At 41.6% G+C, this 16,343-nt stretch overlaps 1 protein-coding gene across 1 annotated transcript in view; it reads right to left on the bottom strand.

Annotated features, from left to right (window-relative positions):
* Window positions 1–16,343, bottom strand: part of LOC138303915 (protein 4.2-like) — an 84,400-nt gene that overhangs the window by 43,882 nt on the left and 24,175 nt on the right. The window contains exons 7-8 of the mRNA XM_069243471.1: window positions 5,349–5,487; window positions 4,038–4,141 (exon numbers count right to left, since the gene is read on the bottom strand). Coding sequence (XP_069099572.1) covers window positions 4,038–4,141; window positions 5,349–5,487 — 243 coding nt within the window. The remainder of the gene's footprint in view (window positions 1–4,037; window positions 4,142–5,348; window positions 5,488–16,343) is intronic.

Here is a 16,343-nt window from a genome sequence, read left to right as displayed (position 1 = left end):
AGAGGAAGAAGTCGTAGTTCCACCTAAAAAGCAACAATACCTATAAAACAGTGACTATCTAAGCTTCCTCTATCAACATATAACACCAGTAAGGAGACAGCTATAACAGTATCACCAACAATGGGCACAAATCACCATAGATCGGTGGGTTCTGTCTATCATCAAGGATGGATATTCTTTAGAACTGACAAACACACGTCCCATGAAACCACCAAGGACACAAAATATGTCACTAGAACATCTTACACACCTACAAGGCAAAGTCCAATCTCCCCTTCAAACGGGGCCAATAGGAATAGTCCCAAAACAACCCCAGGGACATGGGGTCTACTCACTAAACTTCCGCAATCCCGAGAAGGACGGAACTTTTAGGCCTATTTTAGGCCTCAGACCACTTAACAGTTATTTGTCCTCAGAACACCTTCACATGGTCACACTATAAGAAGTGATACCATTACTACAGTAAGGAGATTTTATGACAGCATTAGAACTCAGACACCTATTTACGTATTCCCATACATCCAGCGCAAAGCCACTATCTACGTTTTACAAATCATCAGACAGCACTACCAATTCAAGGTGCTACCATTCAAAGTAACTACAGGTCCAAGAGTATTCATCGAATGCCTTGCAGTGGTTGCAGCGCATCTCAGAAGGGGGTCATATATGCTTTCCCCTATCTAGACGACTGGCATATGAAAAGTCAAACCAAAGTTTATAGGAAACACAACTGGTAATCAAACTTCTACACAAATTAGGGCTTACTCTCAATACTCTAAAGTCTCATCTCTAAACCTTGCAGGTAGAACCTTTTTAGGCACAACATGAAACTCACTCACAGCCCAAGCGTACCCCAGTCCACAAAGAGTACAAAAGTTCAAGCTAGCATTACCTCTATTTCAACCACAAATTCACGTCACTGTAAAGATAGTCATGAGTTTTCTAGGAATGATGGCAACATGTATAACCATAGTACCAAACGCTCAACAACATATGTGTCCCCTTCAATGCACTCTTCAATCACAATGGTCTAAAGCAGAGGCACATCTACAAGATCTGGAGTTGCTAGGACCAGTAGCCCATCTCTCTCTCCAGTGGTGGAACAGCAACAATCATTTCCAAGGTTGGCCCTTCAAAGCCCCAATTTTGAGGATCACCATTATCACAGATGCATCACTTCCGGGCTGTGAAGAGCATATGCAAAGCCTCACAGTACACAGTCTGTGGTCAACACTTCAGAAACACCTCCACATCTGGACCTCTAGCAATTCATCTAGCTCTGAAAGCTTTTTGCAGTCAATTTCACAACAAGGTAGCCCTGATACATACAATGTGACTGCAATGCATTGTGTTCAGAAACAGTAGGGGAAACACTCATTGCAGCTCTCTCTCCTAGCAGAGCGCATGTTGCACTGGGCAATATATCAGAAAAATCCACCTCCTAGCACAATACCTACCAGGGGCTGACAACAACAGCAGGTATGCTCAGCAGAACACAAGCACAAGAGTGGGACATCAATATACCATTCCTACTACAGTTGGTGGGGAACCCTGGAGGTAGACCTACTTGCAACACAGCACAATGCAAAATGCACAATCTTTGCCTCCAGGTTTCCTCACCCCCAATCGAAGGGCAATGCCCTATGGAGGAACTTGTCAGGGATATTTGCTTACACTTTTCTCCGTTTCCCACTAATTCCAAATGTGTTACAAAAGGTCACACAAACATCACTCACACTGATCCCAATAGCCCCAACAAGGGCACGTCAAGCATGGTTCACAACCCTACTGCAACTATCAGTAGTGCCACACTAGACGTTACCTCTATGGTGACATCTTCTAACTCAAGATTAAGGGAGGGTAATGCACCACAATCCCAAAAAGCTAAATCTAGCAATCTGAGTCCTGAGATCCTAGAATTCGGACACCTTAATCTACCACAGGAATGTATAGATATACTCAAACAAGCACGTAGACCAACCACACTAGCATGCTATTCAGCAAAATGGAAAATATTAGAACATTCCTGTCTAAATAAACAAATCAAATCTGTATCACCAACGGTGCACAAACGCATTGGTTGTCTATTCCATCCACAGGAAGCAGGACTTGCTTATACATCAATCAGGTTACACTTGGCAGCCTTGGATGCTTACATGAAAAACAGACAACATATATCACTTTTTAAAGTTCCAGTAAATAAAGCCTTTATCAATGAACTAAAAAGAGTCATTCGACCTTCCACTCCACCTGAACCAGTCTGTTACGTTAACACTGTTCTCGGTAGACTCATGGGTCCACCCTTGGGGACATTTTCTTCCTGTGAACTTCAATTCCTCATATGGAAAGTGACTTTCTTTGTTGCTATCACTTCTCTAAGACGAATAAGAGAAATCCAGGCACTTATATTAGAAGAACCTTTCTTTCAAATATTTCCAATAAAATGAGTACTTCGTAATAACCTAAAATTCCTACCAAAGATAGTGTTAGCTTTTCACACAAACCAAACTATAGAGCTTCCTGTTTTCTTCCCTAAATCAGATTCAGTAGCAGAAAGAGCTCTACATGCACTAGATGTAAATAGGACACTAATGTTCTATATAGAAAGAACCAAGTCTTTTAGAAAAACACAACAACTCTTTGTTGCATTTGCAAAGCCACAGCTAGGTTCTCTCATATCCAAGGCAAGGACAGCCAGATGTATAGTTGGATGCATTCAGACTTGCAACCGCAAAGCAAAAATGGTACTTCCAGTATCTCCAAGAGCTTACTCCACACACAAAAAAGGAGCCTTATTGGTCTTCTTAGAAAACATCCCATTTGCGGATATCTGTAAAGCAGCTACATGGAATAACCCACATCCATTCACAAAACATTATTGTGTTGATCCCTTAGCTAATCAACAAGTTAGAGTGGGTCAAGCTGTATTAAAAACACTTTTTCAAACATCTACATCAACCAATGGCTGACCACCGCTTAGGGGAGCACTGCTTTACATTTGATGCCAAGCATATGTATCTACGTGCAGCACATGCTAACAATGGAATTTATTAATTACCCTGTAAGCATACAGTCAAAGCGCATAGTGCTGTCGATTCATATGCACCCATCCTCCTCCATGGTAGCTGTTGGTTGAGGTATGTTCTTGTCTATCTAACATGTTATTTACTATACTAATATTCACTCACATGTTTAGTTTTTCTGTCAGTATATTGTTTGTATCCTAAAGCTCACCAGATAAACCAAAAACAATCTAAAAAAGGGGCCAAGGAACATGCGCAGTACACACTAGAGAACACATAACTATACTTTATGACTCAAAGACTTCTTTGAAGAAAAACAACTTGCAAATGTCCGAGCCCAACACTGGATGGCAGGAAATGCTAAACATATGAATTTACAGCACTACATGCTACAAACAAATGCTTACAGGGAAAGTAACATATTCCCTCTTTTACTGAACTGCACTACCAGCCTGTTTCTTAGCTGTTAACACCCATCCCCTGGTTTTTATTTCCCTAGCGTGAGGTGCCTTGCAGGTAGTTACACAGCTCAATTGCAAAACAATAGTCTGTGCAATTTTGTGAATGCTTTTGTTTGCATGCATTATCCCATTAAAGCCAGACTTATTTGCTTTGGGTATTCAAAACACCAATAATCAGACTATGGCACTGGTAGGCAATATAAGTAAACATGGATTCATTTTATATAAAGGTCATGCATAACAGAGACTTGATGAGTGCACTTTACAGAAATAAACTCGTGAATTGTGCATTGCAAAGTAAGCATTTCATTTGAGACACAACAATAAACAAAACAGCCAATAACATGCACTCAAAGAGAAATACTCCTTTCAGAGAACAAAGCCAAAACCCACTTTCTGCATATTTGGTATCCAGAGATTTAGCAGACTGCTGTACTTTAAAGCCATCCCTTAACAGCAGTTATAAAGTTCACATTCCTAACAGCCAAAATGCATTTTTTTATTGTTTACCTTTCTAAATCCCCCTAATGTTGAGCTATGTAGAAGCCATTACCTCCATTGTTTTCCTGAGGTGTAGGATCCAGAGCCTGCCACCCATCAAATCCCACCGGGAGGTCTTTTCGCATCATCCAGCACTCGTTCCAGATATGAAAATTCCTGTGGAAAGCATTGGCAGTTATTTCTGTAAGCAAAAAAAGCAAACGTACTTCCAAACTGACTTCAAACTGTGTAGTCCTGTACACTTAAACACTGAACAATCCTATTCTTTTATTGTTTGCCGACAGCCACTGAGCGATCCATTTTTGTGTACTTACTGAGACCTAACCGAGGAAAGTGTCCTTTTGCCCTGCACTTAGTTGGACAGAGTAGAGGGACATTATTTCCTCCCTACTCCTCGTTTTTAACCTTGACTGAGGCCCATCACGTACAATAAATCTGTTGCAGTGATGATCTCGAGCCAATTTTAATCCATTTCTTCCAGCTTTCTGTTCTCTATAGTAGGTCTGATTTTTTACTACTCATTTTCTTGGCACACACTTAATAAGATCTCTGGCACAGAGCCCCCTCGTGGGGCCCGTTGGACATTACAGCACCAGTCTGACGAGGAGCAGGCCCGATGATGAAGCATGATGTCCAATGGGTGTGTGAGGGTTTTAGCTTCTAAACATAGAAGTGCATCTGTAACCTCTGTCTATTCATGAGGAACAGTGTACTTTATGATTTGTATTAATCATTTAGGGATGCTGTGCACTGGACCTGTCCAAACGCTCCCTGTCCCTCGAATTCTTGCATTGCCTTGTGATGACACCAACTGAGACCCCTATAGACAACAAAATCATCTCAAAGGGACTGCAAGAGAGGCAGGAAAAACAAGTGGATCTAGAGAACTAAAAAAGGTGGTAGAGAAGGACTACATGGGAGCATAGATTCACAAAGGCTGAAAGCATTACATGGTGAATCAACACTGTAGGTGCCGCAAGGTAAGTATTGAGGAATCTGATTAAAGGTGGCGAAACAGAAAATATGGACAAGCCATGGAGGCCTGTCGGAAACATATCATCGGGTGTTGTTGCGAATGAGCCTGTTTGTAAATCTGTCAGTCACGGCTTTTAAAAACGGGGTCTATGAAGAGTAATAATTCTTTCTACAATGACTTACACATGTCTAAGTGTGCTTACACTACGTATGGAGTCCCTGACCTCTCTTAGATGAGCGACTCTAGACTACAGAGGCATAATAGTGTCAAGGAATGACATTCACAAAGCTATACGTTCCTTCAGTAGCAGCTTGCCACTTGGACTCATAACACCCCAGATGATTGCTGGTCTCTTCATTTAGCCATTTCATCAATAGCTTTCCTCACCATATGTTGTTATTCCTGCACTTATTGATTTTTGCACCATGTTCATCATAGTATTCCTCCACCACCAAGTTCCCCTCCGCGTCATGTGCTGAGTTGAAATTTGTAACCACTCTGGTCGGAATACCGAGACATCGCAACACTGTTAAGGCAATAACAAATCAGAAACATTTAGAATAATCACTTGGACACTTTTGATACAGTATTGCGAAATAAAACATGAGCATACAATCAGCCTCCCAGCTTGCAGTATGTACTCGTAGCAAAAAAAAGTAATAGAAACTTATTTTTGAGAAACCAGGTAATCAAAAATACCCACTTATTTTTTAGTCAATGAATACAGAATACCCCCAAAAAATGATTAATATTAATTTACTAGACAAAAAAACTTTTTAATATAAAACAGATAGTAGTGGACCTCATATTGACTGAAGATATGTAACAAAACGTCTTACAATATCAGTGGCCCAAAGCTGACATAAGGGACGGAAGAAAAAATGAGAACACAAATTGTTGGGGCAGAAAAAAAACTATAAGTTTAGATGGAGGCAGGATGTGGGAAGGGCTAAGGAGAGAATAATGGTGTGGAAAGGGCCGCCCTAAAAAATGAAAAAGAAGGACCTTGGGGAGGGAAAACAAATCAACTTTAAACGTGGGTGAGGGAAAGGGAGAGAACTGGAAGTGGAGGACAGTGAGAGAAGGAATGAGGGAGACCAAAAAAGGAGGAGAAAATAAAAAAGCGGTTCTGCGGGGTGACACACCAGAGAGCTTTTGTTTTCAAAGTTTACCGTCACCTAGAGAAAGGACATGCGAAAGAAATGGAGAAAAATTGAATCTTAGCAATTCCCTTCTGAAAAACAACAGAAATAATCGATTTTCAGAGGATTCATACCTTGTAGGAATTCTTTTTTTAAAAGGCAATTTTGTTAAAAAGTCGTTCAATGAATTGTTTTCTTTCAAATTGTAAATGCCATGTGTTTTGAAAAAAATCGATTAAACAGTTTAGTTGAAATACATTTCTATGAATTTCTAGACCATCTAACTCATCAAGCTGTAAGCCTGCCATGAATTACCGCCTCTTTACCGCAAGCACCTGTTAGTCTCTTCCACTGAGATTCAAGCACATCTTGTGCACTCATCTGTGAGACCAACCCTTTGGGCGCTGCCAGGTCACCCTCTGCTCCAGTCCGACCCTGTATCACGTGCTTCCAGTGCGCTCATCTCGGTTTAAGCCTAGGAACTTCACATTTATTGCATCGAATTTAATAATAATAATAATAATAATAATAATTTATGACTATCTTAGACATACCCCCTCTGGGTAGTCTTTTTCTAGAGAAGAAAACACAGAGAGTAATTAATCCTTATCTTTAGTGTTTAGTTATTTATGTAGGTCAGTGGTTGAAATAAAAATATGCTATAAAAGCCAACTAAAAGAAAAAAACACAACTAGAAGTGTAATCACTCGCCTTCATCCTCCTGCAAACACGGACAATCACAACAAAATACTTTAAAATAGAAAATCCATCATACTTGTTTTATTTAAGGGACGGGCCCGTAACATTTTGTACTTGCAGTTGATGGAATCTTTACTGAACACTTTCATAAACTTACACATTTTCATTTAGAAAAGAAAAGATGCTCATTCAGGATTTGAGAAATAAAACAGACATTTTATAACAAAACATTGTTCAGTCTCCATCCACGCACCTACCGGGCAACAATTATAGAATCTGGAAACTCTTTTTTAGTTTTGACTTCTAAGCAGCATCTTTTGGTTCAGGAACTTTTATTTATGTTATGTTAATAAACATTTATGTAGTGCACTATAATGAGGCACATCTAGGCACTTTTACTGACACTGGAATTCAGGCCAAAGGCAGACAGCAATTCAATATAAGGACATAAAGGCGTGTTCAGAAAACAAGTTTTGTAGCAGACAAAGAGTCTGTCCACCAATTATAATCTTACAGAATACATTTATAAATATTTATTTATATTAAAATATGTATATATATATATATATTTTAATTATTTTATTATTATTTGTATTATTTATTTTAAATATTTATTTTAAAATATTTATTAAATAAACAATACATTTGCTGACGAAGAGTGAAGAGTTCTCCTAGGAAAATAACTTTGTGGTACCTTTTGATAAAAGTTTGTGCATCACCTGACAATGACTTATGCATTATGTACAGGGCTTTAAAGTAAATTTGAGCCTCATTTGAAACCAATTCAGTTTTTGTAAATTCGGGCTTGTAAACTTGTTAATCATGGCTCACCCTCACACTACACATGTTATTTTCTTTTGATTGTCCTTTCTTCCACTTCTTCACCCCTGCAAGTACATCTATATTTGCAACTGCCCCAAGATTTTGAGGATTTTTTTGGGGTGGTCCACAGTGCTATGTAGACCTTTTTCATTTAGCAAACGGAAGTCCATTCTAAGCAGCCAGCAGGCACTCTTCCTGTTTCTGGAGCAGAGGAAGGGGACATTTTGCAACAATATTTTCTCTTCTCAATGTTAAATCCCAAGCCCACTAAAAGTTTCCCAGATCCCAAGGAGAGCAATCAAAGGATTTAGTGCCAACCTCCAACATAACTATCTCAGCTAAAATGCCCCCACATCCACCAGTAAACCTACTATTTCTGGACAATTCGTGGTCATGTGCATTAGCTCCTGTCCACCTCATGATATCACCTCACATTTGTAGCATTTCAGCGAGGTTATCAGGGCCATTTTACATAATCTAGTACTAGGGGATATGCAAATATTTGAGCTCAATAAGCCCTACACAGTCTATGTTCATTATTTCCTTTGGATACAGTGTCTTTACTCACATTCCCATATTCAGGAATGCACCTCAGATTGCCATTGTTTCTTAATTCAATGCATCAAAATACCTCAGGAACACCCACCTGACCGCTGGGCCGGGCAACTCTTTTGTATGTGTGGAAGGTAAGGGTGTTTTACTGCCTGAACAGGAGATGTGCTTTCACATTCCTCACAAGGTGGGGATCACCGATCTGAAATATTTTGCATCGGCACATTTAAGATGACAAGAGATCTAACTATCTGGCAATAAAATGTAAAAATACACAGGACTAAAGACTGGACAAGAATAGTGGTTAACTCAAACTACTTTTTTTTATTTAAGTGTCTTCACTTTGCCAGACGTGTATTTGCTGGGAGGACAAAGATGTCCTTCATTGTGCCCTCATGCATAGATCCCTGTAGGGTTCGGACACTCTTCGTTCTATGTTTTACTCTCAAATTAAACAATAATTACAACAAGAAAGTAGCAGTGTCTTTACAACATCCACAAGCTTTAAGTATAAAAAACTTTTGGTGCTATCAAGGTCCCCTTCTGTCTTCCATCATAGGTGTAGGAAGTTGGCTCTGTATGTGCTATTTCAAAGTAAGGAATAGCATGCACAGAGTCCAAGGGTTCCCCTTAGAGGTAAAATAGTGGTAAAAAGAGATAATACTAATGCTCTATTTTGTGGTAGTGTGGTCGAGCAGTAGGCTTATCCAAGGAGTAGTGTTAAGCATTTGTTGTACATACACATAGACAATAAATGAGGTACACACACTCAGAGACAAATCCAGCCAATAGGTTTTGTTATAGAAAAATATCTTTTCTTAGTTTATTTTAAGAACCACAGGTTCAAATTTAACATGTAATATCTTGTTTGAAAGGTATTGCAGGTAAGTACATTAGGAACTTTGAATCATTTCAATTGCATGTATACTTTTCAAGTTATTCACAAATAGCTACTTTAAAAGTGGACACAGTGCAATTTTCACAGTTCCTGGGGGAGGTAAGATTTTGTTAGTTTTACCAGGTAAGTAAGACACTTACAGGGTTCAGTTCTTGGTCCAAGGTAGCCCACCGTTGGGGGTTCAGAGCAACCCCAAAGTTACCACACCAGCAGCTCAGGGCCGGTCAGGTGCAGAGTTCAAAGTGGTGCCCAAAACGCATAGGCTATAATGGAGAGAAGGGGGTGCCCCGGTTCCGGTCTGCTTGCAGATAAGTACCCGCGTCTTCGGAGGGCAGACCAGGGGGGTTTTGTAGGGCACCGGGGGGGACACAAGCCCACACAGAAATTTCACCCTCAGCAGCGCGGGGGCGGCCGGGTGCAGTGTAGAAACAAGCGTCGGGTTCGCAATGTTAGTCAATGAGAGATCAAGGGATCCCTTCAGCGCTGCAGGCAGGCAAGGGGGGGCTTCCTCGGGGAAACCTCCACTTGGGCAAGGGAGAGGGACTCCTGGGGGTCACTTCTGCAGTGAAAGTCCGGTCCTTCAGGTCCTGGGGGCTGCGGGTGCAGGGTCTTTTCCAGGCGTCGGGACTTAGGTTTCAGAGAGTCGCGGTTAGGGGAAGCCTCGGGATTCCCTCTGCAGGCGGCGCTGTGGGGGCTCAGGGGGGACAGGTTTTGGTACTCACAGTCGTAGAGTAGTCCGGGGGTCCTCCCTGAGGTGTTGGTTCTCCACCAGCCGAGTCAGGGTCGCCGGGTGCAGTGTTGCAAGTCTCACGCTTCTTGCGGGGAGTTGCAGGGTTCTTTAAAGCTGCTTCTTGAAACAAAGTTGCAGTCTTTTTGGAGCAGGTCCGCTGTCCTCGGGAGTTTCTTGTCGTCGTCGAAGCAGGGCAGTCCTCAGAGGATTCAGAGGTCGCTGGTCCCTTTGGAAGGCGTCGCTGGAGCAGAGTTCTTTGGAAGGCAGGAGACAGGCCGGTGAGTTTCTGGAGCCAAGGCAGTTGTTGTCTTCTGGTCTTCCTCTGCAGGGGTTTTCAGCTGGGCAGTCCTTCTTCTTGTTGTTGCAGGAATCTAATTTTCTAGGGTTCAGGGTAGCCCTTAAATACTAAATTTAAGGGCGTGTTTAGGTCTGGGGGGTTAGTAGCCAATGGCTACTAGCCCTGAGGGTGGGTACACCCTCTTTGTGCCTCCTCCCAAGGGGAGGGGGTCACAATCCTAACCCTATTGGGGGAATCCTCCATCTGCAAGATGGAGGATTTCTAAAAGTTAGAGTCACCTCAGCTCAGGACACCTTAGGGGCTGTCCTGACTGGCCAGTGACTCCTCCTTGTCGCTTTCTTTGTTCCCTCCAGCCTTGCCGCCAAAAGTGGGGGCCGTGGCCGGAGGGGGCGGGCAACTCCACTAAGCTGGAGTGCCCTGCTGGGCTGTGACAAAGGGGTGAGCCTTTGAGGCTCACCGCCAGGTGTCACAGCTCCTGCCTGGGGGAGGTGTTAGCATCTCCACCCAGTGCAGGCTTTGTTACTGGCCTCAGAGTGACAAAGGCACTCTCCCCATGGGGCCAGCAACATGTCTCTAGTGTGGCAGGCTGCTGGAACTAGTCAGCCTACACAGACAGTCGGTTAAGTTTCAGGGGGCACCTCTAAGGTGCCCTCTGGGGTGTATTTTGCAATAAAATGTACACTGGCATCAGTGTGCATTTATTGTGCTGAGAAGTTTGATACCAAACTTCCCAGTTTTCAGTGTAGCCATTATGGTGCTGTGGAGTTCGTGTAAAACAGACTCCCAGACCATATACTCTTTATGGCTACCCTGCACTTACAATGTCTAAGGTTTTGCTTAGACACTGTAGGGGTACAGTGCTCATGCACTGGTACCCTCACCTATGGTATAGTGCACCCTGCCTTAGGGCTGTAAGGCCTGCTAGAGGGGTGTCTTACCTATACTGCATAGGCAGTGAGAGGCTGGCATGGCACCCTGAGGGGAGTGCCATGTCGACTTACTCGTTTTGTCCTCACTAGCACACACAAGCTGGCAAGCAGTGTGTCTGTGCTGAGTGAGAGGTCTCCAGGGTGGCATAAGACATGCTGCAGCCCTTAGAGACCTTCCTTGGCATCAGGGCCCTTGGTACTAGAAGTACCAGTTACAAGGGACTTATCTGGATGCCAGGGTCTGCCAATTGTGGATACAAAAGTACAGGTTAGGGAAAGAACACTGGTGCTGGGGCCTGGTTAGCAGGCCTCAGCACACTTTCAATTGTAAACATAGCATCAGCAAAGGCAAAAAGTCAGGGGGCAACCATGCCAAGGAGGCATTTCCTTACAATAGGTCTGTGGCAAATTTTCCTATCTAAGCATTTGTTTCATAGTCCTGGGGTAAATTCACATCCTGCTCCGAATGACCTAAGCATATTGTCCCACTACTCGTTTGTATAATATATGGTACATAGTTTGAGATTCCTACTAGGATATATACTCTGACCACAGGGTAAAGAGTCTCTCCTTCTTAAAACTTTGGGGCTCATTTACAAGCCCATAGTGCCCCCGCAGCGTCAACTTCGGTAACACTCCGGTGGCGCTGTCCCCTTTCCCATATTACCAAGGCAGCGTTCATCCACTTTTTGTGGCTTAAAGCCGCCTTGTAAATACGACCCCTTTACACGCATCACTTTGCATGAAAGGGGCGTGCAATGGGTGTTGCTGTGGGCATTCCACTTCAACACCTTTGCATTGTGACGCTGCCCCAGATTTACGAGAAATCATAAAGCTGAGGCAGCGCCAAAAACGAACATCACCCCAGGGGTGGCTTTAGAGTGGCTCAACTAGGAGAAATACTTTTATTTCTTCTCATTTTTGCTTTTTCTATGTGTGCTGCATTCTGCAGCACACAGATAAAGAGCAAAACACCATTAATGATTGTTTATGTGCAGAAAGGTGTCCCTTCCTGCACATAAACAATTATTAAATAATGACAATTTGCAACTTCTATGTGTGCTGCAGAATGACGCAGCTCGGAGCAGCAAAATTGCTTGCGGCACCAAGCTACACCATATCCTAGTAAATGAGCTCTTTGTGAGCAAATTCTAAATCATTTGTACCTAAAGGGCACCTATTGTTGCTACTCCAGTGCCTAACTCCTCTGTCGCATGGTTTATGCAAACCCTCTGGGACATCCTGAGGGGGTATTGCCATATTCTCACTCAGCTCTTTCTTGGTCCATGATCCTGTTGGGTTGTTTCTCATTTACATTATGCCTAAACTTGGTCTTTGACATTGTGGGGATCCCACTTACAATGTAATCTGTGGGGAGGATGGCCCTGAGAGTCTTCACCTCTCCCTGCTTCTCTGAGCAGACAGTTCCCTCTAAGGGTGGTGTAGCGATTTTATGCCCTAACGTCAGGGTATCAATCAAGTGGAGGAGGAGGAGGAGCATATCACAGGCTATGGTGATAAACCTTTTGCCAAGGGCAATACTACCTTTCATTCAACTTACATAAGTACTTGGGCAGGCTGGGCATCTTCAGACGCAGTCACTCCACACTCACTCATCATTCATCTTTCCTACCTATTGCTAGTGTTCTTAGTAGAACAAATTAGAATGATAGTGCCTAGGAAGTTCACCTAAAACTTAGGGTTTCTCGGGTCCATCTCTCAGCAACGATGATTAACAGACCCAAGGGTTTGACATACTTTGGTCCTGGTATTCTATGAGTGCCAGAAGCACGTGCCACACTTGGCCTCAGAGGGGTCGGGCTAGCATCATGAAAAGTCACTCTAGGCGGTGTTCTTTTAGAAGGAAGGTTCCTCATTTGGACTTCTGACAGGACAGCTGGTCCTGTCATTGTCCAATCTGCTTCAAATTCGAGCACCTCTGGCACCATTGCATAGATACAGTTCTAATTAGCCTGGAGTGTGACATCATAGGCTCCTCATTTGATTACGCTTGGCCACATGAGCTAGTAACAGACATGGGGCTTTACTCCATCTAACAAACAATCAAGTGATGGGAGGAATGGCTGAATTAATATCACCAACAGATAATATATCTGGGCTTCATTCCAGCCCATATTTTTGCCCACTATTCCACTTTAGAAACCAGACACCTGTAAATCAGCTTTGATCCTTCTCGAATAAGAAAAGGATTGCGCAAAACATGGGACAGGTCCCCTACATTCGATAATATAAGCAAACCCAGACGGGTGTCTGTTTGCATTTTGGCCTGCATTTGTATGCCAGAAGAACAGGCATACCATTGAGTTGCAACAGTAAATGTTTCCAGCTGTTTCTTAGTCTCATACAAAATACTTCAACTGGGTTTATTTGGAGATTGAGGTGCAAGAGAGTGCAAGGAGTACACGCCTTTTCCAAAATGTTGTCTGTGGTTCATTGATGATTATTTTGTTCTGTTTCAGCTAGACAGGGCTCCAACCAATATGATGTTACTTTGAAAATCAAAATAAGGAGCCTGCAGGTATATAAATGCAGATAAACATGTCTGTTTATCTTCCCACCCTTTACTGGGAGGAGCACTTGACTGACTTGCTTAAAGTTGGTTCTTTTCTCTAATGATACAGGTAAGTTGCAAACAATATAATGTTGCTGTCCAAGGTGTTCTCAGTTATATAGGAGAAAAAGCTCATGTGTGCCATCTCATGTTCTTCTCTCTGTTGGCAGCAAACCATTGCACACCACAAGTATACATTTTTAGGCCTGGCTTGATAGAGTTAGCATTCTGCTAGACTCTTGCATAATATCCAGAGAGTCAGCTTTGATACTTCATCATTCAAATCTGGATTTGCCGACATTATTTCTCTTACCTAAGCAAGCTATTGGCTGTTGCATTTCATATTTTGTCTCATAGGGTGTTATTTCATTGCAAAGGAATGAGATACATTGTTTTCACCATCTGGCATAGACAGTTTGGTGACTGCAGAAGTCATCTTGAAAAGAAAGCAAGGCAACACGTTCTGCATGTATGTAAATGACTACAGTATTTGTCAGAGATGCTATCTTCACTATATATATATATATCTATCTCTCTCTCTCTCTCTCTCTATATATATATATATATATATATATATATATATGATACATTTATTTCATAGATATAAAAAAATACCAGTTACAATCATAAAACAATAAAATCAGCATAAATACTATAAGAAATTGCAACCATGGATTTAAAAGACATAAACTATCCACAATGATGATACGCAAGGTCTAAAAATTTCGAAAGCTTCCCAATAAATTGCATACCATTAGCAGAAAAACAATATCTAATTGCTCCATGAATTGCTCTACAATTTGCTTTTGCGAAAGCAGACGTCAAGTATTTTTTTCCTCGTGGATAGTAAAAATGGGCACAAACACACAACGAGTTCTAAAGATTCTTCCTTATAGCCACAAAGGTGCCATTGTCTTAACGGGGGACACTTCTTGTTCCATGATCTTTCAAGTTGGGCAATCGGTATATAAAAAAGGTGGAACCTCAAATACTTATCCTTACAAGCTGGATTTAAAGTGCAAGAAAGATATCCCTGAGCTATATTCAGGTAGGTATCAGAGGTGTAATCTAACTGTTTGTAAGCCTGTATGTGGGCTAAACCTATCTGTTGTGAGGTGGTTGTCTTAGCTTGCTTTATAAGTCATTACTGAGACAGCCGCAGCAGTTTTGTTAGGACTGATAGAGGAGGTAAGCCATTTTGACTTACTGACACCTGCAAGGAAGAGTTGAATTAGAATTGCTTAATAATTGCAGATAATTATATATATAATGTCTCAATGAGTCTTATGTAGTGTTAAAACAGACACATACATAATTTATAACTACACAAGTCTGTTTTAGGGCTAATGAGGTTAAAGCAAACTCAAACCAAATGTTACAGTGAGGGGATGAAGTGCGAAAGCCAAGTACTAGCTTAATTTTGTTAATGTAAAGAATATCCCCTTCATCAATAGTTTTGTCATTAAAAACCAAAGAAGCCTTCAGAAGAGTCAGAGTAAGCTTACTAGTAAGTACCGTAGCTGGTGGAGAAATTGCCTGACCGACATAAGTTTGAAAGTATTTTTTCAGCAATTGTGTAATTAGCTGGGCTTTTGTTCATATACTGGTTAGATGGGCTGCCAGGTAAAATTCTTGTCAATTGTTATGTTCAGATGATTATAACGTACGTTCTAAGGGATAACCCTCAAGTGTAAGGGCCTGATAAACTCTTCTGCATCCAAGAGACATTATTTTAGGTTTATCGTTTTGAACGGGCAGATCATTTAACTTATTAAACTCTCATTAAACTCTCATACCCTTGACAAATGGATTTGGAGTGTTCTTGGGGATGACGAAAAAGGTAAGGTAGCTGATGGGCTAATATAGCTGATTGCCTAATTTAGGAGCTAGGCTGTCTGATCCAAAATCAGGGCTAGATCTGCCATATATGGAGAAAATAACAATGATGCTAGGACACACCCCTGTTTTAGGCTATTCGCGGTCCATAGTCTCTGCGACAATACTCCCCTTGCAAGCTTTATTTGTATCCAGGTATTATCATCTAGTGTCATAAAAAAAAAAAAAGTTTGATCAATGCCCCCGTTGGTTACTTTACTCCACAGATAGGTCGTATTAACTTTGTCAAACGTCTGTGAGTAATCCATATAATGCACATATAATGACAGGTGTCCTTTCAACTTTTTGTTCACTAGCAAGTTAAAAGCTTTTATATTATCACCAATCGAGCAGCCTGGTCTGAACCCAGTTTGATTAATAAGGATAAACTTGGTGTTGAAAGCCAAGTCTTGCAGGTAGGACAATAGAAAGTTAGCAAAACGCTTCCCTTTCACATCCAAAAGGGCAATAAAAACAAAACTCTTTGGTTCCTTCTTTGGACTTTTTTTTATAAATTGGATGTATTAAAGCGCCTTTCCAGGATAAAGAAATTTGGTTTTTCAGTAAAATAATTTGGTTTTATGTTTCTACAAAAACAGTACATGAAAATGGAAAACAGATTGTCATTGAAACTATTACATCTAACAATTACAATAGTGTTTACAAACTTATTTAGTTGTTACTTCATGTAAGTTTTTTGTTCTTCTATGTAGCTTAGGTTGCGTTTTGCAGGTAAAGGCTATTGAACATGGCTCCCATCACCCGTATTCTTATTACATTCTGCAGACATGCAGGACACTAAGCACCTGTGCTTGACTAATTGACAGCTCTCTGCCTCCTCTCCCCTCTCCTTGTCACTACTCAT

Source organism: Pleurodeles waltl, chromosome 7 (genome assembly GCF_031143425.1).
Source record: "Pleurodeles waltl isolate 20211129_DDA chromosome 7, aPleWal1.hap1.20221129, whole genome shotgun sequence".
NCBI classification, from domain to species: domain Eukaryota; kingdom Metazoa; phylum Chordata; class Amphibia; order Caudata; family Salamandridae; genus Pleurodeles; species Pleurodeles waltl.
Note: the sequence above shows the minus strand (reverse complement) of the source record. Positions and strands in the feature narration are given on the sequence as shown.